The sequence below is a fragment of the Alosa pseudoharengus genome, unplaced genomic scaffold (assembly GCF_046254945.1).
Source record: "Alosa pseudoharengus isolate Yale_2024_CS ecotype anadromous, Long Island Sound unplaced genomic scaffold, YU_APseudo_1.1 YU_APseudo_1.1_scf_3, whole genome shotgun sequence".
Classification (NCBI taxonomy): domain Eukaryota; kingdom Metazoa; phylum Chordata; class Actinopteri; order Clupeiformes; family Clupeidae; genus Alosa; species Alosa pseudoharengus.
In genome coordinates this window covers 13,280,621-13,306,492 of record NW_027468718.1, presented here as the reverse complement: position 1 = coordinate 13,306,492, position 25,872 = coordinate 13,280,621, and the positions used below count along the sequence as shown (strand labels likewise).

The 25,872-nt window shown below is 41.2% G+C and overlaps 2 protein-coding genes and 2 long non-coding RNA genes across 4 annotated transcripts in view; 2 read left to right on the top strand and 2 right to left on the bottom strand.

Moving 5' to 3' along the window:
- Positions 1-2,800: 2,800 nt before the first annotated feature.
- On the top strand, positions 2,801-4,633 carry LOC143100230 (uncharacterized). Its single transcript, XR_012981879.1, has 3 exons — positions 2,801-3,006; positions 3,660-3,772; positions 4,376-4,633. It is a non-coding gene; the product is annotated as an uncharacterized LOC143100230 (long non-coding RNA).
- Positions 4,634-8,726: 4,093 nt separating this feature from the next.
- Positions 8,727-9,958, bottom strand: LOC143099620 (uncharacterized). The gene is made up of 2 exons (XR_012981697.1): positions 9,623-9,958; positions 8,727-9,040 (listed from the first exon to the last, which is right to left on the bottom strand). It is a non-coding gene; the product is annotated as an uncharacterized LOC143099620 (long non-coding RNA).
- Positions 9,959-11,563: 1,605 nt separating this feature from the next.
- On the top strand, positions 11,564-23,051 carry LOC143100232 (uncharacterized). The gene is made up of 3 exons (XM_076263209.1): positions 11,564-12,578; positions 12,851-13,276; positions 18,346-23,051. The coding sequence occupies exons 1-3, from the start codon at positions 12,002-12,004 to the stop codon at positions 19,122-19,124; spliced, it is 1,782 nt and encodes a 593-aa protein (XP_076119324.1). The 5' UTR covers positions 11,564-12,001; the 3' UTR covers positions 19,125-23,051.
- fer1l6 (fer-1 like family member 6) overlaps positions 22,860-25,872 on the bottom strand; it is a 52,310-nt gene continuing 49,297 nt past the window's right edge. Inside the window, exons 39-42 of the mRNA XM_076263208.1 lie at positions 24,397-24,638; positions 23,740-23,897; positions 23,258-23,358; positions 22,860-23,040 (exon numbers count right to left, since the gene is read on the bottom strand). Of these exons, the coding sequence (XP_076119323.1) occupies positions 22,860-23,040; positions 23,258-23,358; positions 23,740-23,897; positions 24,397-24,638 (682 nt within the window). The remainder of the gene's footprint in view (positions 23,041-23,257; positions 23,359-23,739; positions 23,898-24,396; positions 24,639-25,872) is intronic.

Genomic DNA, 25,872 nt, shown 5'->3' with positions numbered 1-25,872 from the left:
ACGTTGGACAACACTCCCTGAGGCATCACAGGCAGGCTATGAGCTTGTGCACTGTGGTTGTAAAACGGGTTGTACCGGGCACTGTAAATGCAAAAAGGCAGCATTAATGTGCACAGCACTCTGCACATGTGCTGGTGACTGCAGTGACTAAAGCTGTTTTGTAGGCCTTTTTCTTACCCCCAAAAGCTAAGGCCTCTACAACAAATTTCACTGTACTATTTTTTTTTTTGCTGATATGTTACCTGTTCAATGTTATATTGGGGATTTGTGATAGGAGTTCAAGTTGTGAATTTCTGATAGGAGCTCAAGTTCAAGTAGGGCTACATTTTGTCATGTCCATATTTATATGGAATTGTTTGGTGAAATGATACATTTTGTACTTGGATTTGCCCAATCATTGAATCTTTTGCAAGTGATCTACACTGCACTTAATGATGTTGACCTCTTAGAGTGCTATCAATGCTATAGATGAGTTCATCATGCCCAGAAACATGGAAAAACATATTTAGTTTACATTTCTATCACATTTAGATCCTAAGATACACCCATTTCTAATTTAGGGTCTAGACATTTAATATCACAGTGGTACAGGTGAATTACAGGATAATAAAAGTAGATGTCCATAAACCCCTCAGTAATTCTTTTCCCATTTCATATGACAACAAAATGAAAAACATATTTTGAGCCTGGCTTTATCAGACATTCTGATTTTGTTTTTTAAAATGTATGCAAATTACCACATTTTTAATGAGATAAGGCCTAATTTGCATATTTAAACATTAAAATATAAAAACTTTCAATACATTTTTTCTTAGCTTAAAGGGGTGGTTCAGGATTTTGGACATAAGACCTCATTTCCAAGTAAGCAAGTGTGATATTTATCAGTGGAGACCGTTTTCAACACGTTTCATCCAGTCCTTGTAATTGCAGAGTTCGCAGGTGCTAGGCTAGCGCAAGTCAACGGTATGTGCTAGCCTGCCACTAAAGACAGTCTTACCCACTCCAAAGTACACCCGAGGCAAATTCCAGACAATCGATGTAAATGTCTGTGTTGATAGAATAGTGTAAGAAATACAACTACCCTCGCATCGCGTTGCAATAGTTATACTTTGGTCCCTGAAGTTGGTAGTAGTCATTTTGCATCTCAGCAGCGGACTGATATTACCAAGGCTACTACTAAGTATCCCCATTGGAGTGCGCTTTACTGTTTACTTTTCGGCGCAGTACTACTAACCGGAGCAAGTATAATTCCGTCGTGGTAAGAAACAAGTCCCTCAAAATGTAATGCGATCGTTGAAATGCAAGGATAGAATAACGTTAGAAATAACAGTATCAATACAGACATTTACATCAATAGTCTGGCGTTATAATTTATTTGCCTCGGGTGTACTGTGGAGTGGATAAGACTGTTTTTAGTGGCAGGCTAGCACATACCGTTGACTTGCGCTAGCCTAGCACCTGCGAACTCTGCAATTAGAAGGACTGGATGAAACGTGTTGAAAACGGTCTCCACTGATAAATATCACACTTGCTTACTTGGAAATGAGGTCTTATGTCCAAAATCCTGAACCACCCCTTTAAAGCCCCCCTGTGTAAGAAATTCTCCCATCTAGTGGTTAGGAGTTATATAGCAACCAACCTCTCAAGCGCTGCCTCGTTTAGAACCAGGGGCGTGCAGAGACCTTTGAAGGGGCAGGGGCTCAAATTTTTAAAAAAGGGCACATGGAACACATTTTTCAGAAAACGTGTTAACTTTATTTAAAACTTAATTTTGATTACAACCCAATAGAGAACGCATAGGCTACATGACAGAGCTGTAACACATTTTTCTCATTTCTCTCCTTGGTTCTGAAAATTCAATAAGAGTGCATGTACTGTAGGCCTACTGTAGCCAGGGCACAGATAGATAGGTCTTTTCAGTTTTCATTAGGCTATTGTGTACACAGATCATAGGCTATAAGGCTACATCTTATTGATTAAATTCAAAGCTAATTTTAATAGCCTAGAAATCTAGACGCACCCTAGCGGCAGCAAATATGTTATTGCCTAGTCTGGCTTGTCAGGCTATAATTTTAATGTTTATCACAGTGAACTACCACCATTAGCAAGCTGGTGTCTTGCAGATTCACGTGCTATGCGTGTGGCGTGTGGCCACTGAGTGAAATTACGCGTAATGTAGCCTACTGTAAACAGAGAACGACGTGTGGAGTTGTAGTTAAACAACTACAGTAGCCTATGTCGTCGGCTTATGACGATTTAGCAAAGGTTTGCCTACTCTCTTTTATGAACTAGGTCTACTAACCTAATATATAAGCTACTATAACATAGTAACCTAAACAGAATATGTTGAACGTTCAGCCTTAGATTTTCGAAGCTGCCAGGTTATTGAAATGGATGGACCATGACATGGTTAAAACGGGTTTGATAGCCTACTTCATTAAACATGAAACAACTTTAAACATTTTATTCTCTATCTCTAAGCTGAATACTATTGTATGTTCAGATCAAGCGGCAACATTCTAATTTGAACAATGAAGCCTACCCGGAAATGCGAAAAATTGCAATACATCGAAAATCCGCTAGGGGCAGGTCCCAAAAGGGAGCAAATGTCCATAGACCCCCATGTTAAAATGTCCGTTTTCACAGCATAAATTCATGCTTTTACAGGTTGGTCCCATGGACTTTTATTGTATTTGTTGGTAGTTCCCGAATGCCTGACAACTGTGAGGGGGGTGAATTTTTTTCTAACTCGTTAGTTTAGATCGCATTTAGATATTAAATGTATGAATAATTAAGGGCGTGGTCAACTTGATTGACGGCTGGTGTCGAGGCAGCAGACGATGTCACTAGCTGAGTGAAGGAAACTCCGAAATTATGTCTTGGCTGTGATCCTACACACCACATCCTTTCTGAAAATGTTTATTCAAATATCTGACATAAAATGGGTTGCTATTAACTGAAGCCTACTAACCGACACTTTAAGAAGACTTCGCTCCAGTTTTTGAGGTAAGTTACATTCCACTACTATTTCACGTAGATGTTAGCATTATAGCATCCATGTTAGTGGGCACTGTAGCAGCTATAGGCTACGTTAGCGTCAAATCATTTCAAATAAGTTTATGTCGAAAATGATGACCGAATGGCTGAAGCACACACATAAATTTAGTTAACTTGAATAAAGTTAACGTTAGTGAAAACCGATTGTGCTCCCGTTGTGAGTTAGCTTAACGTTTGCCATAGCTGCTACTAGCCAGGTGTTTAGTCAATAATCAGACAGCTGTAACGTTAAGCACGTTAACGTTAGTTCACAAACATACTGGGGTAACAAAGCATGTGTTCTCGTCAAAAAACCTTTTGTAAATACTCTGTGTGAATGCTTAGTCCGTTGTCAATTTATATAGTCTTTGGGTTGTCATATTTAAGATAGAAAAGCGTTCGTTCAGATGATAACTTCAGCCGAAGCATTAGCTAGCTAGTGGAGGTAAAATTGCGAACCACTATGAACCATTGACTATAAGTTGAACATGGAGCTGATAACGAGCGATAACGTTAGCTAGTCACCATAACTGTTGTTAGTTATAACTGACGTCTGAAACTCTTATTGATGCCGTTTATTTGTTAAACACAAATTTGAAACAACACTTCTTGTCTATGCAAAGTTTCCCTGTAGGTGATCCTGACAGGCTGGGTGCTGGAGAGGGCTCTGGACTCCTAACTTCACTTCTCGTCTGTGCAGTCGACTCAGAAGCATCACTTCAGAACTGATTCCGTGGTACTTTGACATTTTTCATACATTTAAATGGAGCAACCTACTGGATTCAATTGGCCTAGCTGTCTATTCCAGACATGGTTAGCATACTGAACAAACATGAATGCATTTCAGACATTTAGAGTGGCCTTTTATTGTGAGCAGTCCGGGGCACATCTGTGCAATAATTATCATGACCTCTTTTGATAAGTCACACATGGAAAGTAGCCTTTAAATCAGCAGGTTTTGGTTGGATACAGATTGGATAATTAAAGAATATGGCATCAGTGACTGGCTATTGTTTGACTGGACCTTGGCCTAACTGTTAATAACTACCTCAATGGGGTGTAGACATGAGCTTACACTGTTCCACTGAAAACATTAAAATACAAGAAATGGTTGTTCTACAGAACTTTGAATACACCAAATTTGGTTTTGCTTATTGCCTGCATAAACAGGACATGTGCAAATAGTTGAATACGCCTGTCCTGTCCCCATTCAGCTAAGTGTTCTGTGAGTTTGTTCATTATACATATTGGGAGTATTTTTTAGCTTAATTTGTGACCACTTGTTCATAGTTTGCAGTAAGTTCAAGGATGTGACATATACCAATATTTCTGTTTTCAGATCTGGAACATTTTGAAATCCTACCAGATGGGGCACAAGTCATTGAGCAGTGGCAGCTTCTGACTTCAAAGACTTTGTTCACCAGCAGACCCCTTGATTACCTTTATTTACAGCATTTGCATCTGTCAGTCTTTAAAGTGATCTAATATGTATTGACTATGTACTAGCTTAGTACATATTAGTTTTTGTTATTTTAGTTTCACAAATTCAGTGGTTACCTGTAATGCTCAAGATATACAAGTAAAAAAAACACCTTTACTTCTGCATCTGGGTCTTCAATTCAACCTACTGACTGAAGCTGACAGATTTGTATAAATGTTTTTGAGAGCACAGGCAAATTGGTTTGATAGATAGATAGATAGATACTTTATTGATCTCCAAGGGGAAATTCAAGGTCTCAGTAGCATACAGACATCACACACAACATGCACTTACAGCAGAAATGGTAAATATAAGTATAAACATATAACAAAACTCCACTGTACAATAGACAGCTGAAGATAAGAAAAACTAACAAAACTAAATACTGGCATTAGTTTTAATGTAATTCACAGTTCAGAAAAGTTCCATAAACATTTCCAAGTTCAGTGCCATCAACAGTAAGTTTGCTTTCTGATTCTGATATTTAAAGAACAAAATTAGTGTTTGGCATAAGTAAAGGGTAGGTGTAACATTCCAACATAACCATCAATAGACATAAAGTGAAATGTACTGTATAGTCTTAATGGGTTCAATATCACCACACCCCAGCCAAACCACTTCACCTGGACCTCTAGTCCCAGGTTAAGAGCCCATGGACCTCCTTGCCGCCTCCTCCCCATGGTGAACTGCCAAAACAGAAAGGTAAACATTTTATTAGTCATAACTACTTACAAGATAATACAATAATGCAAACCAACACCACTTGTTGTAATCAACAAAATTACAGTTGTTGTACAATGCTGTAGTACTATTGTGCGATTTGAAATGGGTCTTCAGTGACAAAGTACACTAATATTGGCATTGTTATGCCAAACACCGGACACTAACTGGATTTAACGTTTTGATAATAGCCTGACAAGGGGAAATAAGGCAAGCTAACCGAACATGAACGCTGGATCGTGAAATGGCCACCGATGAGAAATTTCAATGTCATCTTAGACCAAACTACCACTGACAACTTTAGAGCAATATAGCGATTTCAAAACGTGATATTAAGAGTTAATCACACCATACGTTGACAGAATACAGCGAGCTGGCTGATGTTATCGTAAATTAATTAACGTTACAATGATGGCTGCCACTGAGAATATGAGATGGATAACGTTAATTACAAAACAATAAAGGCAAAGATACATTTTTGTCAGTATGAGTTGCTAAACCTGTAAACTGCTAAGTTACTCTACGTGAGTTGGTAAACCTGTAACGCTAGATTACTCTACGTTAGTTGACCGTAACTTCAGCAAGGGAGGGATAGCTAACGTTAGTTTATTTTATCTAGAAGCTAGAATCTGCAAACTCAACTCTTCATTCTCAACTTTTCAACCGTTCACCCGAATATAACCTTTCAGCATACAACATTAAAAAGTGTCTGAACATGGCATTAAGAAACATACATGAACTTCACGTTAGCAGATCAAACTTACCAGCAATGTTACAGCAACGTCTGTGCCAGTCCATCTTGTAGGCTAACGTTAGCTGAGGTTGCTCGGCTGACGACGAGGCGGGTTCACCGGCTTGCTCAGTCTCATACAAAGCCCCGCCCTTTTACCCATATATGGATTGGCTAGGAGGTAGGCGGGGTTAGGATTTCCCAACGTTTTCCAAGATGGCGCCGCCCATACCCCCCATAAACGGCTTCATAACCGTTCTTCAGAAAATCTATGGGTGACGTCACAGACGCTTTGTCCATATTTTTTACAGTCTATGGTTCAGATAGGCTAACTGCCAAGTGACCTTACCGTGGTCCCAAACGTCTCCGGCAGCACTGTGCCTGCGTGCACCTTCTAGGAGTTCACTGAATGCATGACGTCACGGATTGGTGGCCGCAAGGCATTTCAATTAACACAGAACATTGTTATTTTTGTAAATTTCTAATTTCTCAAACTATTAATGAGGCATTTTAGTGAATATTCATGTTGGAACTAGCGGAAGTATTACACATTTTAAAAAGTAAAAAACGGGTATTGTCAAAAGGGCACTTGGACATCAAAGGACAGGTGCTAGAGCCCCTGTAGCCTATGGAGTGGGATAGCTGTCAAAATATTCGTGTCCATAGATTTGATACACGTGCGTATTTGTCTGTAGTTGTGCATAAAATAATTATTTGTGAATTCTCGAATGAGTCCAGTCGTGCATAAAATATATTGTGTGTATTTTATCCATCAGAATACGGATGGGAAAAAAATATGAATTCAAAATTACAAGTACGAAATCAAACTTTACAGTTAGGCTTTCTTTGGTACGAGTACGACTTCGCACAAGTGACTCAACTGTCAAAATACGTCATCGCCGCATTCACAGGCATTACTTGTTGAGAAAAGAAACATAGATCGAGATCAAGACTGCGCATGCGCTGAGACGAATCCGGCGGGGGCAGTGCCATTACTGCGGGTTAGGCACGTCGGCGCTAACGTTTGTGATAGCTGATAGCTACCTGTGGAGTTGAACAAATCGTCTTTTCCCCCCTTTGTTTATTGTCTTACGATGTCGGGAAGAACCTGTTGTGTGTTCGGCTGTTACAACAGCAGTGGGAAAATACAGATATGGAACAAAAATATATAAGTTCCCCCGCCGTTATTACACAGCCTGCCCCTGTGTAACACCATACATAAGCACTACACAGATTCCCAGGGCGAGCCGAAGACCAAGCTGTTTGTCAGAAGTGGATTGTGAACATCAACCGAAAGGATTTTGTTCCGAACAAACATATCGCGGTAAGTTTTGTTTAACAGTATTAATCTTAAATCTTGCCAGTTGCCACAATGACTAACATGCTGTTGTCTAGTCTTGCATGGCGATACTTTAACGCTATCTATTGGTGTGTTAAGACATGGCACCAAATATTTGACGTAGAAGCAAAACTGTAAAGTAAGTGTGTGCTAGGAACTTCGGTATAGTCGCCAGAATAATTATCTCCATCAACTAAATGGCACTATTGAAAAATGATTCGCTTTAACTACTAACGTTAGGGCAGCCATGGTGGCCATCAAATCAACATGATTGGCATTACAAACAGAAAACGTATGATGGAGTTCGGGGGCAGGCGACATTATGCTAGTTGCAAGATTGCTTTCCTTCTTTGGTAACGTTAACCATGAAAACATCAGTCATTTGGAAAGATCTTATTGCGTTTTCCTCCGATTCAGTATTGTAATAAACAGTTTTTGGGTAGCACTCACATTTAAAACTCACTTGGATATTTGATGTAGATGTTGTGCAAAATGTTCATGATTGTTTTTGGGTTAAATTTGTTGCTGTGCTGAGTTATTGTCTACATGTAAGTCAATGTCCTTTTCTATTTGTATTTTATCAGGGGTCAATGTCATCTCCCAAACCTCAATGGCACCTCCCAAAAGAAGATGGCATCCAGTGTCCAGATATTGCAGACCACAACTACAGTTTTAAGTCAACAAAAGACTGTGACACAAACTGATCAGTGTAGGCCTATGATTTGGATGACAAATACTCAAAATTTACACAGGCTTGGGCATGGACAGTTTTTGGCAATTTTTGTATGCCATTATGGCTTTTCACTCACAACTAAGGACCATCAAGTTAGCTGTCCCTGAACAACTGTTGCTTGTTCTAATGAGGCTCCGTCCATACTTCCACACAGGGATTTGTTGATAAATCTATACTTACCTTTTGAATTACTACTGTTTAGTGTGTCTCTTTACCCATATTTCCACACAGGGATTTATTCATTAATCTATTCTTACCTTTTGAATAACTACTGTTTAGTGTCTTTTTTGCACATACTTCCACACAGGGATTTATTGATTAATCTATGCCTACCTTTTGAACCACTACTTTTTAGTGTACCTTTTTGGCCCTTATATCCACACAGAGAATTATATTTATATTTGAATCATTAGTTTAAATTTGAGCCATTACTGTTGATATCCTGTCTAAATATTTTCCACAGAGACTGACCTGGTCCAGTCTATTTGACCTCGGCCTAGTAGCATATTTGAACCTTTTTGTACATATGGCCGATACAAACTTTTCTTATCTGTCGTCCCTCGTTGGTGGAACGCACTACCTGTTCCTACTAGAGCAGGGACATCCCTCGACATCTTCAAAAATGTCTGAAAACCCAGGTCTTCAGAGATCATCTCCTCTCATAGCACTACTACAGACAATTGCACTCATTAATGCACTTATTGTGGTTTTTTTTTATTGTTAGAATTGCTCTTAAAAGCTTTAAATGTTGCAAGTCGCTTTGGCTAAAAAGCGTCAGCCAAATGTAATGTAATGTAATTGTAGTAATAATAATATAACAACAATTGGTATGTGTGATACATGTATTGTATAAATTAAATGAAGTGTCAAGTTCAAATAAACTGTAATTAATACATCAACAACTGTTCTTTATTCCATTGTGCACAAGTTCCAAGCACATGTGTCCTCTTGTGAGGGCTGAAGACATCTTTTGGGAGGTGCTCTTCCAGATGACATTGACCCCTGATAAAATACAAATATAGAGAAAAGGACATTGACTTACATGTAGACTATAACTAAGCACAACAACAAATTTAACCCAAAAACAAACATCTACATTAAATATCCAAGTGAGTTTTAAATGTGAGTGCTACCCAAAAACGGTTTAGTACAATACTGAATCGGAGGAAAACGCACTAAGATCTTTCCAAATGACTGATGTTTTCATGGTTAGCCTGACGTTACCAATGAAGGAAAGCAATCTTGCAACTAGCATAGTGTCCCCCCCCCCCCGAACTCCATACGTTTTCTGTTTGTAATGCCAAATCATGTTGATTTGATGGCCACCATGGCTGCCCTAACGTTAGTAGTTAAAGCGAATAATTTTTCAATAGTGCCATTTAGTTGATGGAGATAATTATTCTGGCGACTACCGAAGTTCCTAGCATACACTTACTTTACAGTTGCTACGTCAAATATTTGGTGCCATGTCTTAACACACCAATAGATAGCGTTAAAGTATCGCCATGCAAGACTAGACAACAGCATGTTAGTCATTGTGGCAACTGGCAAGATTTAAGATTAATACTGTTAAACAAAACTTACCGCGATATGTTTGTTCGGAACAAAATCCTTTCGGTTGATGTTCACAATCCACTTCTGACAAACAGCTTGGTCTTCGGCTCGCCCTGGGAATCTGTGTAGTGCTTATGTATGGTGTTACACAGGGGCAGGCTGTGTAATAACGGCGGGGGAACTTATATATTTTTGTTCCATATCTGTATTTTCCCACTGCTGTTGTAACAGCCGAACACACAACAGGTTCTTCCCGACATCGTAAGACAATAAACAAAGGGGGGAAAAGACGATTTGTTCAACTCCACAGGTAGCTATCAGCTATCACAAACGTTAGCGCCGACGTGCCTAACCCGCAGTAATGGCACTGCCCCCGCCGGATTCGTCTCAGCGCATGCGCAGTCTTGATCTCGATCTATGTTTCTTTTCTCAACAAGTAATGCCTGTGAATGCGGCGATGACGTATTTTGACAGTTGAGTCACTTGTGCGAAGTCGTACTCGTACCAAAGAAAGCCTAACTGTAAAGTTTGATTTCGTACTTGTAATTTTGAATTCATATTTTTTTCCCATCCGTATTCTGATGGATAAAATACACACAATATATTTTATGCACGACTGGACTCATTCGAGAATTCACAAATAATTATTTTATGCACAACTACAGACAAATACGCACGTGTATCAAATCTATGGACACGAATATTTTGACAGCTATCCCACTCCATAGTAGCCCCAGAGAATGTCTAATAAGGGGAGAACTGCCACTCTCGGAAAACTTCCGGTTTCTGAACTGGTTGCAGTTCCTTCTGTGGTTCCACATGAGGGCGCTCGTCCACGAGTGCAGAATGCATGGAGGTCTATGGAGCTGTACCCCTCAAAATCCACTTTTCTCGGGATATAATTTTTTTTCAAGTAATTTGAGTATTGTATTCGAAAGGGGAGGCAAAGAAAATACACTAGGTTGAGTATTATATTTTCAGAAGTCACTTAATTGTTCTAAAAAGCCTTTCAAATGTGTCAATGATGTCATTCATTAGCACAATGCTAGTGTGTTATGTGCAACAACGACCCAACCTGTAAGAAATCAAAAGGACATAAGTACTCGTTCATTCAACTTTTGACCTATAACCCATGTTGAACTTATACAAACTACAATCAAATCTGAGATTTGTCAATGACAATCAGGTGAAAGAGACAAATTTAGCCGTCTAGCTCCATTGACTTCCATTTATTCTGCACTCATGGCGATCGCCCCCAGTGGAACTCTGGTGGAACTGCATCCAAAATTCGGTACAATGGGACTTAATACGGAGTGGCAAGGCTCTCCGTAGACGGGCTCTGGTAGCCCCCCTTCTCTGCACGTGTCTGTTTAGAACTACGGGAGCCGTCACACATCAAAACTGACACTAGTTCTGTACTCCTAGCACGTCGAAGCATAAACTTCTCTCTGAAAGCGTAACTCTCGCCAAAATGCACCCTAGGGTGTTTTGTGAATAACTTTAATTTCAGACTATACCGACATAGGCCTACTTATACACAGCTATATCCTACTGCATACCGTTATAGAAAATCATTCCTGCCCACTGCCATAACTATTTACAACAACTCCCCTTTGAGCCGTGAGAGAAAATCTTATGCTGAGAGACAATGCAGTTTACAACCTCTTTAACAGAGGCTATATCCAATTGTATTTTTTTTTTTAATATGTATGTATGTTTATGTGTTATATATGTTTATATTATTAATTGCTGCTGTAACACCATAATTTCCCTCTGGAGTTGAATAAAGTAATCTATCTATCTATCTATCGATCTATCTATCTATCTATCTATCTATCTATCTATCCTGTTCTGTTTTTATTCTTTATATGTTAAGTGAGTGTTGTAATTTCAGAGCAAAGATTAACTAGAGTCAAATTCATTGTTTGTTTACGCAAACCTGGTCAATAAAGCTGATTCTGAGGTCTTTGATATTTCAGACTTTTATTTTGACATATAAATGGGTGATTTGACCCGGAAGTATACGACAAGAAATGAAAATGACAACAACAGAAACTTAGATTATGGTGTGACGGCTTCTCGACGTTATTTTTGTTCATGTCGGTGGTATTCGTCACAGTATGTTTATAATTGTATGAATATTTAAATGTATGTGTGCGTCTAGCTTGAAAAAAGGCGTCGTAAATAGCCGAAAGCAAGATAGAAAATTGAAAGTGTCAGCTGAGCCTGGGCAACATTACGTTAACTGCTAGCTGGCTAACAAACATTAGCAATAGCTAGTCAGCTATGCTAACATCACATTCCATGTAACGTTAAACTTGTTATCACTCCCTTCCCAGCCACTAAGCTACAACGGGTTATACAGCTGTGTTTCCCTTCAACTAACTAATTAGCTCTACTGATCTAGTTATGGATGTGAATCTGACAATATCCCTTATCAGGGGACAAATGGGTGTTGTCATCGAAAAAGCGGTGACCGTCGCGGTGGAAACAGTATTGGGGGAAATGATGAAGGTGGTTAGCATAAAGTTCGACGAATTTCGAAAAGAGATGAACGCCAAAGATAAGGAGACCGAGAACATCCGACAGATGCTTGAAATATCTCGATGTCAGATGAGGGCTATGCGAAAATATCTGAGCGTCTCCACCGCAAAAGATGACCGTCAGAGTCACACCTTGCAGAGACAACAGGCCAACCAGTTTGACTCGGTTCGAGTTCCGGAGGTGTACTTGGACCAGTCCACCTTCTCCCAACCACTTCCTCAGGGAGGAATCTCAAACGGTCTGCTGTGTCGGAGAACAATGAACAACCAAACCCAGCCAGAACTTAGGAATAGCAGCAACACGCACAGGTTTCTGGAGTCCAGAGAGGAACCTAACACCACGTCGCACAAAACTAAAGACCCAGTGTCAACAGAGGACCCCGCACCTCCAAATGATCGCCTTATTGCATCTGATGGAACCCTGTCACTGACACCAATTAAACGTAGGTTCAATCTTGCTAGTTTCCACTCCTAAACCATATTTGACCTCAACCATTCAAATAACACTCAAATAACTCTCTCTTTCTTGCTCTTGAATCAACTGTTTTAACAAGCTCATTTGTTTGTTTCTTTACCAAGCCAATACTGAGTACAAACACCAAATGTTTTTTAGCACACTGGAAATAGATTGATAGAGGACATAAATAGTGTTGAATTATACTTATGTACACTACCTTTAAGGGTTCACTGACACTCCTCCGCACTGTTTTTCTAGAGGAGATCACAGACCCACCAGAATTAGACTGCGGCCTTCAGGGAGCGGGGGAGGGCCTTGACGTGCCACACAGTCAGGAACTGGACCAGCCCGGTTCTCCAGAGAGGGGCCTGCCAGACGCAGGCCTGGACCCTGGATGTCATCTCAACCCAGGAGAGGCAGAGGAAGACACCTCGGCTCCTCCGCTCTCCCGCCCCTCCCCTGTGGTCAAGGAGGAGGAGGAGGAGATGACCGAGACGGTGCCCATCAAGCAGGAGCCGGTGGAGGTGGAGGTGGAGGGACACTCACTGGCGCTGGGGCCTGCCGAGGGAGAGGGACTCGGTCAGGCAGGGTACCTGGAGGGCACAGGGACCCAGCAGATTACGGCGGGCACCTCTGTGGGGCAGACGTCGACATACTACTCCCCTCTGGCCAGCTCGTCTACATGTGAGTACCAGAGAGAGTGAAGGGGGCATTTAACACTGTTGGCCATAGTGATGGGCCTACCCTGTGTTTCTATGTGTTTCTATGTGTATGCTTCACATGCCAGTGTTTCCCATATATTGACTTATTTGTGGAGGCCCACCACAATATCAACACTGACTATGGAGTCAAAATAGGGTCTTTAATATTGAGAGCTTGTGAAAAGATGTTCACATGTGTAATAAAGTTTTGCAGCTGTGCAAAAGGAGTTCTGCATGTGAAAAGAAATTTCGTACCTGTAGAAATATTTTGTACATGTGTGAAAAAATTATGTACCTGTAGAAATATTACGTACTTGTGTGAAAGAAATGTGTATCTGTAGAAATGTTTTGTACATATGTGGGGGGAAAATGCGGATCTGTAAAAATATTTTGTACACGTGTGGAAAAAATATGTACCTGCACAAATACTTTGTACCTGTGTGAATCTCCTACGCGATGCTTTCCTGCGCAACACTGAAAGTACGAGTGTGAAACTGAGATACAAGCTTACGGACTTTTGACCCTAATTTTACTGCCTTTCTGAAGAGCCAATCAACACATTGCTTACTGCCAACCAATCAGCGTTCCCCACCGACCACCCAGATTTTGCCGCTAACCCACAGATCTAGATTAGTTATTAAAACTGGTGGTAACAGCAACGGGCAGATAGGTCGTAACATTACTGTAAATGAACACCCATAAGTATTTCTGGACTAAAATATTGCAAAGTGATTTGGTTACTTTATTTGTCATGATTTTATCAGTTGTAACATAGTCAAAACGTTAAGAATATCATACCAGAACATGAAATAATAACTGTATGATAGCTGCCATAGCTATCCTAGCTGACGTTTATCGTAGCTCATAGTGCTAGGGCTAATGTAACTCGTCAGTTTTTTACGTTGCCCAGCGAATAAGTAGGCTTAATTCTTACATGTATTAAGTTAAAGAATTGAAAGAAATAGGAAAAAAAGAAAACGCTTGAACGGGTTTATCTATTTACATTCAGATCTTGCCATAGACTTTGCCTAAGCGCTTGCTTGCTTGGTAGTCTACCGTCCTGTTCAGTCTATGGTTGCTATAGCAACCGCTGCTGTGATTCATAAACTGACGAGATAACCGTGTGGTTAAAATACTCCCCAAACACAAAGAAAACAAAACTATGTAAGAAAATGGGATGTTGTATTACAAACAACAAACCAACAGTCCTGGAAGGGCATTACTATAATCTCACTCACTATAATCTCCTAGCTGTGGATGTCCCATTACAACCCATTCATTTGATTCGTCTTTTTGCCGTCCACTAGGCTATTATTATAGGCTTGCAAAGGGTGATAAAATAAACGTGTTCTCATATCAAATAATAATAGCAGATAAACATAAATGTGTGTACAGTATTACTGTTTTTAATCATGAATGACACCACTGAATCACCCTTTCGGAAATGGAATGAATAATTCAACTATTTCGTCAACATTACTGCTAGCTAGAAGCTAACCTATAACGTTACAGTCTAAAAAGCGGATGGGATAGCTAACGTTAACATTATAGCTCCGCTTCAACCCTTTTTGCGATCACAGTATAAATTGAGCTACCACGTCACTCTTAATTAAGTTATAATTTTGCAACCCCAATCAAAGAGTATACCAGAGAATTTCTAATAAGACATTATAGACGGGCTCTGAGTATACTCTTCGATATGAAGCCAATCTGTTTAGCACCAAAATCTAGGTGGTCGGTGGGGAACGCTGATTGGTTGGCAGTAAGCAATGTGTTGATTGGCTCTTCAGAAAGGCAGTAAAATTAGGGTCAAAAGTCCGTAAGCTTGTATCTCAGTTTCACACTCGTACTTTCAGTGTTGCGCAGGAAAGCATCGCGTAGGAGATTCACACAGGTACAAAGTATTTGTGCAGGTACATATTTTTTCCACACGTGTACAAAATATTTTTACAGATCCGCATTTTCCCCCCACATATGTACAAAACATTTCTACAGATACACATTTCTTTCACACAAGTACGTAATATTTCTACAGGTACATAATTTTTTCACACATGTACAAAATATTTCTACAGGTACGACATTTCTTTTCACATGCAGAACTCCTTTTGCACAGCTGCAAAACTTTATTACACATGTGAACATCTTTTCACAAGCTCTCAATATTAAAGACCCTATTTTGACTCCATAGTCAGTGTTGATACACAATGATTTTCCAGGTTGTACTAAATTGTGCTTAAATCTGGTTAGCATCATAACCACGCTGCGCTAATATTTTAAAAACTGTTGCATTCAAGTCAATTCTGCAAACCTACCACCACAAATAGAATTTAATTCTGTGGGAAACACTGCATGCACTCCAAGATAGAAGCGAAGCGTACCAGGGCTGTACAGTACTACAAAAAAAAAATTATGGATGATTGGGGCAGCCGTGGCCTACTGGTTAGCACTTCGAACTTGTAACCGGAGGGTTGCCGGTTCGAACCCCGACCAGTAGGCACGGCTGAAGTGCCCTTGAGCAAGGCACCTAACCCCTCACTGCTCCCCGAGCGCCGCTGTTGTTGCAGGCAGCTCACTGCGCTGGGATTAGTGTGTGCTTCACCTCACTGTGTGATCACTGTGTGCTGAGTGTGTTTCACTAATTCACGAATTGGGATAAATGCAGAGACCAAATTTCCCTCACGGGATCAAAAGAGTATGTATACTTATACTTATACTTACCAGTTTAGCACCGGTGACAAATGTTTTCTAGAGTGTAGATGTTTGTAACTAACTTAATACAGATGCTAGAGATGCTATCAACCTCTTTAGCACGACAAAGTATTAGGGCCACACATGAAGAAAAAAAAATATGTTTGCCATGACGAGATTAAACTTGACATGTTGACATTAAACTAGAAACATCGAGAATAAAGTTGAAATATCATGTCGACTTTAATCTCGACATTTCATCTTTTTTCTCAACATTCAAAACTAGTTAGTAGGCTATAGTTGTTGCTAAACCCAATTCTGAAATAGCCTACAATTTCACCAAATCATCTAGGCAACACAAGGCATTTTGTTGAGTTTTCAGGCAACTGATTGAGAAATCAAAAGTTTGAGTTTAATGTCGACACGTCGAGATTAAAGTCGACATGATATTTCAACTTTATTCTTGAAATTTTGAGTTTTATGTCAATACTTTAACTTTAATCTCGTCATGGCAAAAATATATTTTTTCTTTGTGTGGCCCTAATACTAAAATAAGTCGTACTTTAGCACCAGTGCTATGAGCAGAAAGTTAACATACACAGCCCTGTGTACAAATATGCTTTCCTCTACTTTTAATGGATGTAATAAGCACTTAAAAATGCTGCTAATGTAAATTGATATACTTATTGTAATGTAATTTAACAGTAGATGGACGTCAGACCAGGGCTCCAGAGTGCGACCAATTTGGTCGCATATGCGACCTCATTTTTCAAAAGTGCGACTAAAAAAAATCGGAGGTCGCACCTGTGCAACCAGCTATTCGAGAGAGGAAAAAGTGTCCGCATTGAAACTCTACCTTTGGTTCAATAACAGACACATATTTGGCCAATTTCGTGGTTTAAACAAATCACAGATAGTGAAGGGCGGGACCTCCCCTCTGATTGGCTGTGGCCCAGTGTCTGTGTGTAAATTTGAAAATGCGTGTGCTGCAGATAGAGAGACAGAGGTCAGAGACCTGTCAGATAAACAGAGTGGATGTAGTTGCATTACAGTGTGGTCACATAGGTCGAGATAAATGTCCCCTCTCCCCACTGCCTTTCGGCGGCTGGCAGCAGCAAACCGATCAGACGAGCCCGAGATGATGATCAAGTTTCTCGTTGCCTACGATAGGCCTAGTAAAACTTCCCTTCACCAAGTTCAGTCCGAAATAATTATTCACCAGAAAAATAGTTTGAACGTAAACCCGATGTACAGGAATGCCACTTGCGCCAAATCTAGGAGTCATTGCAGATGAAAAGACGTCTTAAAATTGTGAACAATGCATACAAGGCCTTCCCGAACGACAGATACAGATATCGCCGAAAAGGAGTGCGTCATTGACCTCAGTTACATGCAGGGAGTAACCCGGTTTTCAACAGCAATTTTTGTTTTGCGCGCGAGTTGTGTAAACTCATTCTGATGGCATCAGTCAATTTAATCCGGTATTTGGCGCAAACCGAATATCGCTGCTACATTTAAAGCCCGAATATTCCCTGCATGTATAACTGTGGTCATTGTGTACGGTGAATTGAATGGACACATTTAGATCGAGGATGGCAAGTCATTGCAATAGCCTATAATAATAGGCCTACCATTTAGTTACTGCATTAACCATAGTGATGTTCTTATTGAAAATTTAAAAATACTAAAATTAAAGAGTAAATTGCATTGTGGGGCTGTCAAATGATTATTGCAGTCATCATTGAAAATCACATAAAAATCCCTCTTTAAATTGTGCTCATATACATTTCTATGGAAGATGCTATGGCGAGCTGGTTTAGCCAAGGCCTAAAGATCATGAAGGATAGTATGTAAGACATTGAGCCATGAGATGTGCAGTTTGAAGCCCTTAAAAGATGTGCACTGTTAATTTACTCACTGTTATTTTTATTTCATTCATCTTGAGATGTTTTAAGTTTAAATTTCAGCTCAGTGAAGCACTTAAAGCACCACCAACACTTCATTAAGTTACTTTTCTTGTAGAATTGTAAATCATAAGTCATAGGACAACCTATATAGGACAGTAATTAAGGAAAAAAAGTGAACCTGCTGCGGTGTTAAATGCGATGTGGTGGAAAATTTGGGTGCACCTAACTTTTGTGCTGGTGCACCTAAGAAAAAAAGTTAGGCGCACCAGTGCAACCAGTGCAAAAAGTTAGTCTGGAGCCCTGCAGACGGACAACTAAAAAACAGCTCTGGTATAAACTCCCAGTAACATTAACAGCCATTCCTCTGAGGTAGCACTCCTACCTTACAGTTCCCCTTCCCAATACCCACCTGATATTCTCTCTCTCTCCCTCTCTCTCCATCTCTCCCCACCAGATGCTTCTACCCAGCCCTGCCGCTCCATGGTTACCTCAGTGTCCCCAGCGTCCACCTCAGGCCCCGGCTCGTCTCTGGCCTCTGCGTCCGGCGTGGGGTCGGGGGTGGCGGCGGCGGCAGCACGTCAGGCGCGTCCGTGGCTGCGCGACCTGGGCCTGTACGAGCAGTACAAGCAGGCGCGCTCCGAGCTGCGGCGACGCAGCCAGATGCGGAGGAAGCAGCTGGAGCAGGACCTGCCGCAGGCGCTGCTGGCCGACCTGGTCAAGGAGCGGCGGGAGAAGACGCGGCTGCGCGTGGCCCGCTGGAGGGCCAAACGCAAGCTGCAGGCCTGCCTCATGGGGGCGCCGCAGAGCGCCAACGCCGCCGTCATGGCCACCACCACCACGGTGGCACAGGCTGGACAGTCCATGCAGAGGGCCGCTGCCGCCGCCGCGGGGCTGCATATGCAGCAGGCCCAGAGGCAGACAGGCATTCCCATGCAACAGCAGAGACTCAGTGGAAGGCCGCAGCATCAACAGTCGGTGCATCAGCAGCAGCAGCAGCATCAGCAGGGAAGGACGGGGTTACACTACGGAGGCAGAGTGGGCAGGGCTTTTACGTTTGGGGCGGGGTCTCAACAGGGGCTGCCGTCGGTAAGCGCGGCAGTGAGCGGGAGCACAGGCAGCAGCCACACGCTGTCGAGCCAGGCGTTCAACACGAGGGTCCGATTTGTGCCACAGAGGACGACGACATACGTGCAGCACATCACGCCAGGAGTGGACACTGAAATGTACCAGTGACGGGGTACTGGAGGAGAACAGTGATGATGATGATGACGACGACAATTATGAGGGGGAAGGGCTAGCTCTGACGGTCTCAGATGGTCATCTACTTATTAAGATGGGCTATTTATGGATATCTCACAGACCATGACGCAGTTTGTGTGTGTGTGTGTGTGTGTGAAAGAGAGAGAGACGTCTGGTTAATTTGTTTCAGTTGCAGGCCTTGGTTGCATGGGTGATTTTGCCACACACAAGTTCAACAAGAGGAATCAGGCTACACTACCATGGCTCTCAATAACTATGAGAACAAGTTCAAGGAATAATTGCAACATTGCCTATTACGGGTGGGTATTGAAACTGATGCCCTGATTTGACTTGATTTGATTCTGATTCACGAGCTAATGATTTGATTTAAGTCAATCCTATTTGATGTGATTCAATCCAATTTGATTTGATTGTTTTTTTTAACCTTTATTTAACCAGAGAATAGAACACTGTGATATTGTTGTTTCTTTTTTTAAGGAATAAGACATGGGATGCTATATAACAGCTTTCCATAGATGCTTAAATGGTAGTGTGACCAGACCTCCCTCACCCCACTGGCTACAGGTGGATAAAAATGATAAAATTATAATCTTTTCCCCATTACTAAACTTTAAAGGGGCTTTGTGTAAGATTCGGCAGGATTCGAGTGGTCTTGTCTAATTTTTTTATTGTTTTAAACTAAAAATCCTACACATAGCAAATTTATTAAAAGAGGAAACATGTATGGAGGTATATTTGGTGCAAAATCCCTGAGCACTTGTAGATTTTGTACTTTTAGCCATAGCTGCATTCAGACCTATGTGTAAGACCGGAGGTTCTGCGGATGTTAAACGGTTGGGCCGTATATCTGGACAACATAAACGGTCATTTGGAAGTCCGAACTTAGCTGGCTGTTCTACTGCTACCCTCCTAGTATTTCCGACGGACATTATGTAAATGAGCTTGTGTCTGAACAAAGCAAAGAACATGCGGAGATTCTGTTCATGTGCGTGTGTGTCGTTCGCACATATGTCAGCATAAGATCCAGGTTAGCATCATATCTGAATCACCCAAAGGGTCGGACCTCCGTTTGACAAAGCTCCGCATATACTCTGGAGGTTATATCTGAAAGCAGCTCATAAGTCACGAATGTGTATCAGAAAATTTGAAGTCACAGAGAATTTTTTTTATCCTGCACACACAACACAGTAGTTACAACTTCACAAATCTTTCAGTCCAGGTTCACAAATCCCAAGGCACACGTCACAAATGAAAAACATCCTATGCTCACATTGTTGGGACAAAACTTTTTTTTTATCAGAATACGTCGGGACACCTAAATGGGCTGAAAAATGACCATGGGGGAAACAGGCATCTGGTCATGCTACTGGAAACAAATTGTGAAAACCACTAAAGAAAAGTGAAAAGCTTGTTTACCAAATTATTTTTATTGGAGTCACACATAAGTAAAATTTAACAACAACAGGCATTTCTCTATGTGCTTGCAATTAAGTTGAACGAGAGAGTGCGACATTTTATTGGGGCCACTAGTAGTAGCTGGATTTTCTTTACTATGAGGTAATGTTTGGGTAACCATTGCAGGGATGAGTACAGACAAAATGCATAGTAGCCTGACATTTTGATTCAGGAAAGATTGATATTTAATTGGACAAATAATTAAAAAAGAATGACCCAAAAGAACAAACCCTATCCCAAAACATCCCTATTGCCTGTTACTTGGGTGTGGCTTTTTGAATGTTTTAAACAAGGTTAAAGTAATCATGTCTCTCATTATGAGCCAAATCATGCTGCCACTGGAAAAGATCATTTTACCATTCTAACTGTTGATGCACAAAGCACACTAAAACCCAGCACAGTAACCACAGCCCATTCTTTCAACTGGCATTTAGGCCTACAAGGGGCAACATCAAAGAATGTGTTCTTTTCTAGACAGATTGCTGTTTCCTTGAGTGAGTTCTTCTAACATTATATAAGTTATTGTGTATCATGCCTTTTTTGAAAACATCACTAAGTGTTTAAATATCAGAAATAAATTATGTCCGTATAGTATATTGTGTGATTCGTGTTGACCTGTATTTATCTGATGTTTGGCTTATCCACAGACCTCTGAAGTTCATTTACAACAAAGCTGCCATCTTTGCCCGGTATCTTGCGATTTTTCCTATGGGAAAATAACATGGGGACATTGAATAATCACATCTGTTATACTCTCACCGGGACAAAAAAGTCTGAAAATGCAGACGTTTTGGCCCACACACTTGTCATCTGCCTTCGAATGGGTTCTGTGATCTTTGGTATGTTAAGATGGCGAACTTTGATTTTTGCTACTCCAGAGCTAACTTGCAGTGCAACTTGCAAGGTACAGTAGGTAGCTTTGATTATCACCCGGATCTCCTTATATGGGCAAAGATGGCAGCTTTGGGTCCTTCTTGTAGTCGAACTTCAGAGATCTATTTAGTATAAAAAAGTAAAAGTAATCTCCTGATTATGTTTTTCATCTGTGGCATAATAGAAAAAAAATCAGAATAAAATTATTATACTATAAATTATACTATGTACAATTATCATTCAAGCACATACTATAAACTAAACTACTGACACAGAAATGAGAAAAACTGCCATACTACATTGATAAATTTGAATAACTAAAAGAATACACACACATTTTTATAATCATATTACCATTAAAAAAAAACTAAACGGTTACACACATAAAGAAGATTAAATTGTAGGTGACTAACAGGAACACCAACATTTAATTGTGAGCACCTCAGATTTGTTGATAAGCAAGAGAGTGAAAAGAAAACATCCAGTCGCACACAGTCATACCCACATCAAATTATATTTCTCAGTAGGTGCTGACAGATTCAACTGAGGACTATCTGGTTAAATCTGCCTGACAACATCATTTCTCTGTTCTGTAGGTGTGAGTGCCACAGGACATTTCATGTGTGTATGGTTGGGAAAGTTTTTGTGTTTTTCAGTTGAGAAGTCATGACAGTGGGAGCAGCTGACAGGATATTATGAGACATTTATAAGATTAAAGAGAAAAACTAGTTTCTTGCATAAAAAACCCCACTAATAATCTACATGTTGAATTAAAGGTGGTTTATGTTTATTTTTAAAGTTATTAGCAGACGCCTTTGTCAAACCAAACAACACCAGAGATGTTGCTCACCCCTCCCTTCAGTATTCCTGGAGAAATTCCACACAGGGTTTTGCTTTTGTCTGGCTACCTCCACTTTTTTGTTTTGTTTCTAGTTTTCAGAGCCTGGGCTGCCTAAAGCAACACAATTGTATATTATGGCTTGGGAAATGTATGATAACTTAAGGCACAGAATTGTTGACTTTTAAGTCCCTTACCCAACTGTGGTTATGCTTTTTCAGCACAATATTGGAATCTCCCATTTCTATCTCTGGTTTAGGGTATAAAGAGGAACTCCACGAGGAGAATAAACCTAGGAATGAAAACTGATGGACTACCCACAGGAAGTCCAGATGGAAATTTGCCTGTCTAACTATTTAAGACCTACAAATATCTAGGCTATTTCTATTTAAAACATACAAATATCTAGGCTATTTCTATTTAAAACCTACAAATATCTAGGCTATTTCTATTCAAAACCCACCAATATCTTCATTTATTTCTACTCAAATATGTACATCTTTTTGGCTCATCTTTGTTCTCTCCCTCCCGCTCCGAACCAATCAGCCGTTGACAATCTTCTGGGTGATGGCTCCAGGAAGTGTGTAGAAGAGTAGGGCCAGGAACAGCCCAGTGAAGAGCAGGATTATGGCAGCGATGATGTACTTCTTATAGTTCTTCCAAATCAGGTGGAAGAAACACTTGAAGGGGTTCACAAACCACGAGAAGGAGGTGTCTGGGCGACTACAGGACAGAGAGGGACAGAGAGAGATAGAGAGGGGCAGAGAGAGAGATAGAGAGAGATAGAGAGACAGAGAGAGAGATAGAGAGACAGAGAGAGAGAGAGAGGGACAGAGAGAGAGAGACAAACACAAAGACAGGGAGAGGAGACAGATGATAATTCATCAAAAACAATAACAGTGTCCTGATTGAAGAATTGATTGGTTCCTGAGTTGCCTACTTTGGCTTCTCGAGTGGTTCCGGTTCTTTCCGGGCTCGGCCCACTGGGTTCTTTTCCGCCTCTTCTGCAGTCACCAGGTGGAACTCCGCCTCCACTTTACCCTGTAAGGTGAAAGGTTAGAGGTTAGAGGGGGAAAAATGAGTGACTCTCCAGCCAGGCATCAAAATAAACGTCATATCATGGAGAAACTACAGCCAGAGACTTTCTAATGAGACAGAGCACTCAAAGAATCTCCCATAGAAATGTATGGGGTTAGTTCGTAACACTAACATGGCAGTCGTCTACACATATTCCACTCCTTCCGCTGCTCTGTTCTGTCTGAAATAGATGCCTGATAAGTGGCCAAAATGCGTTGCACAATGATTCTCACAATGATTCCTTACATCTTGTGGACTTTGAAAGTTTCGCCCGGCAAAGCCAATAAGATAAGCAGAAAGAGAGAGGTAGAGAGAAGTTGTTTGATTGTGTAGTGGTGACCTCACCGTGAGGTCATTAGACTTGGAGAAAGGCCACCAGCCTCGGGAGCGCTTCTGCTGGAAGATGGAGACCGTCTCCGTGTCGTCGGTCAGCATGTCTAGCTTACAGGCCTTGGCGGTCTTCGCCCCGCGTGGAAAGCCATGCAGGTCCAGCTCCAGAGAGCCTGCAGAACACACACACACACACACACACACACACACACACTTCAGTGTCACAGAGTTCCGAGTTCACAGGGTCAAAGGTCACTTTAAACAACCTCAGGGCCTGTGCAGGCTGGACTAGAAAGGATTAAGGTGGTTAGTATTCCAGAATCTCTGGTTGAACTCTACTACTCATGTCTAGTGACCTAGTGTTTCCTAAAGCTATTTGTTCTTTACATTAATGCTTTAATTTATAATCTTCACTTTCACAATTCAGGAGAGAGGTGAAAAAAGCCAACAGGCCAATCCAACTCAAATCCCCTCTCTATTTCTCTTTCTTTCTTTCTTTCTTTCTTGCTTTCTTTCTCTCTCTCTCTCTCTCTCTCACTCACTCTCTTTTTCTCTCTTACCCAGGAGGTCGTCTGCTCATGGCGGGGCAGCTTCACCCCGTCTCTCTCTCTCTCTCTCTCTCTCTCTCTCTCTTTCTCTCTCTTTCTTTCTCTCTCTCTTTTTCTCTCTTACCCAGAAAGTCATCTGAGGAGAGCCGGTCGAAGTCCCAGACCTGCAGCAGGAGCACGGCAGGCAGCTTCTGCTCGGTCTTGTCCAGGGCGAAGATGCTCTCACGCTTGCTGACCACCAGCAGCTTCTCGGCCGGCATGTAGCTGAAGGGGAACACGAGGCGCCAGTTGAAGTTGCCCTCACCGGTCAGCGAGTTGTAGTGCACGTCCGTCTCCTGGCAATCTTCCTCCAGACCCTTCAGCCAGCTGAGGAAGAGGAGGAAGAGGGGGGGAGGAGGAGGAGGAGGAGGGAGGAGGGCAGACAAGGGCATAGGCAGAGGAGGTGAAGAGGAAAGGAAGAGGAGGAAAAGAAGGAGAGTGGGGAAAAGAATAAAAAGAAGAAGAGGTTGTAGGAACAGAATTTTGTCTAGGGATTGCTTCAGAAATGAAGTCTCAGTCAGCCAGGAGTGAAGTCAGAAATCTCAGAGAGCTTTATTCACGAATCCGGAGACTTACGTCGTGTTGCCAGCAGACGCAGTCTGATGTTACAAACAAAGAAACACTTTTTATACCCTACTGACAGTTCAGACAAGACATGACATCTCCATTAATGGTACGCAAACTTGTTTACGACATAATTACCACAGAGTCAACCATATCTCTAAGGCTGTATCCCCTAACAACCAAGGCCTATGGAATCCAGTCAAGTTGACCCCAAGGCAGTAAATAAGGTCTTAGGGGCGCCAGCTCGTCGAACTGGGCCTACCCAGCTTTCTTGGAGGACACACATACAGTATGGCACACACACACACACAGTACACATACACTCAGCATGGAACACACACACACACACAGCACACATACACTCAGCATAGAGCACACACACACACAGCACACATACACTCAGCATGGAACACACACACACACAGCACACATACACTCAGCATGGAACACACACACACACAGCAAACATACACTCAGCATGGAACACACACACACACAGCACACATACACTCAAGGGCGCGGGAAGGGGGGTGCTGAGGGTGCTGCAGCACCCCCTGCTGGCAGAAGATAGATTTTTAAAAATTATTATATATATTTTTAAATAATAACTAATTCGCTGTCTGACATTATTTATATTTTTGTATGTGAAATGATGGGTAGTCAAATAGCAAAAGGGTTATGGATAGGTTCAAATATAGGCTACTAAAAATTAACAGTTATAGAGATCAACGGAACGTGAGTCAGTTAGCCTACTGTAAGAACCGTAGCGTGGTTTCATCTATGTGATAGCGATCAAGTGTGTAGGCCTACGGTTGATATAGGCCTACATATTCTATGCGATTTACACGTTCAAAAAAACCATGGATAAGCTGAAAGAAACTTTAATTGCGTTTTACAGTTTTGCAAAAATAATAAATTAGCCAGTGCAATCATTTTACTATCCTAGTCATAAGATAGAAATTATTAGGACACGTACTTGCTGTGGAGACGACACACT

Bases quoted from the DNA above. Each gene is read 5' to 3' on its own strand.
- LOC143100232 (XM_076263209.1), top strand. From the start codon at position 12,002: ATGGATGTGAATCTGACAATATCCCTTATCAGGGGACAAATGGGTGTT. The intron at 12,579-12,850 runs GTAGGTTCAATC...CTGTTTTTCTAG, and splicing joins GTCACTGACACCAATTAAAC to AGGAGATCACAGACCCACCA. The intron at 13,277-18,345 runs GTGAGTACCAGA...TCTCCCCACCAG, and splicing joins TCTGGCCAGCTCGTCTACAT to ATGCTTCTACCCAGCCCTGC.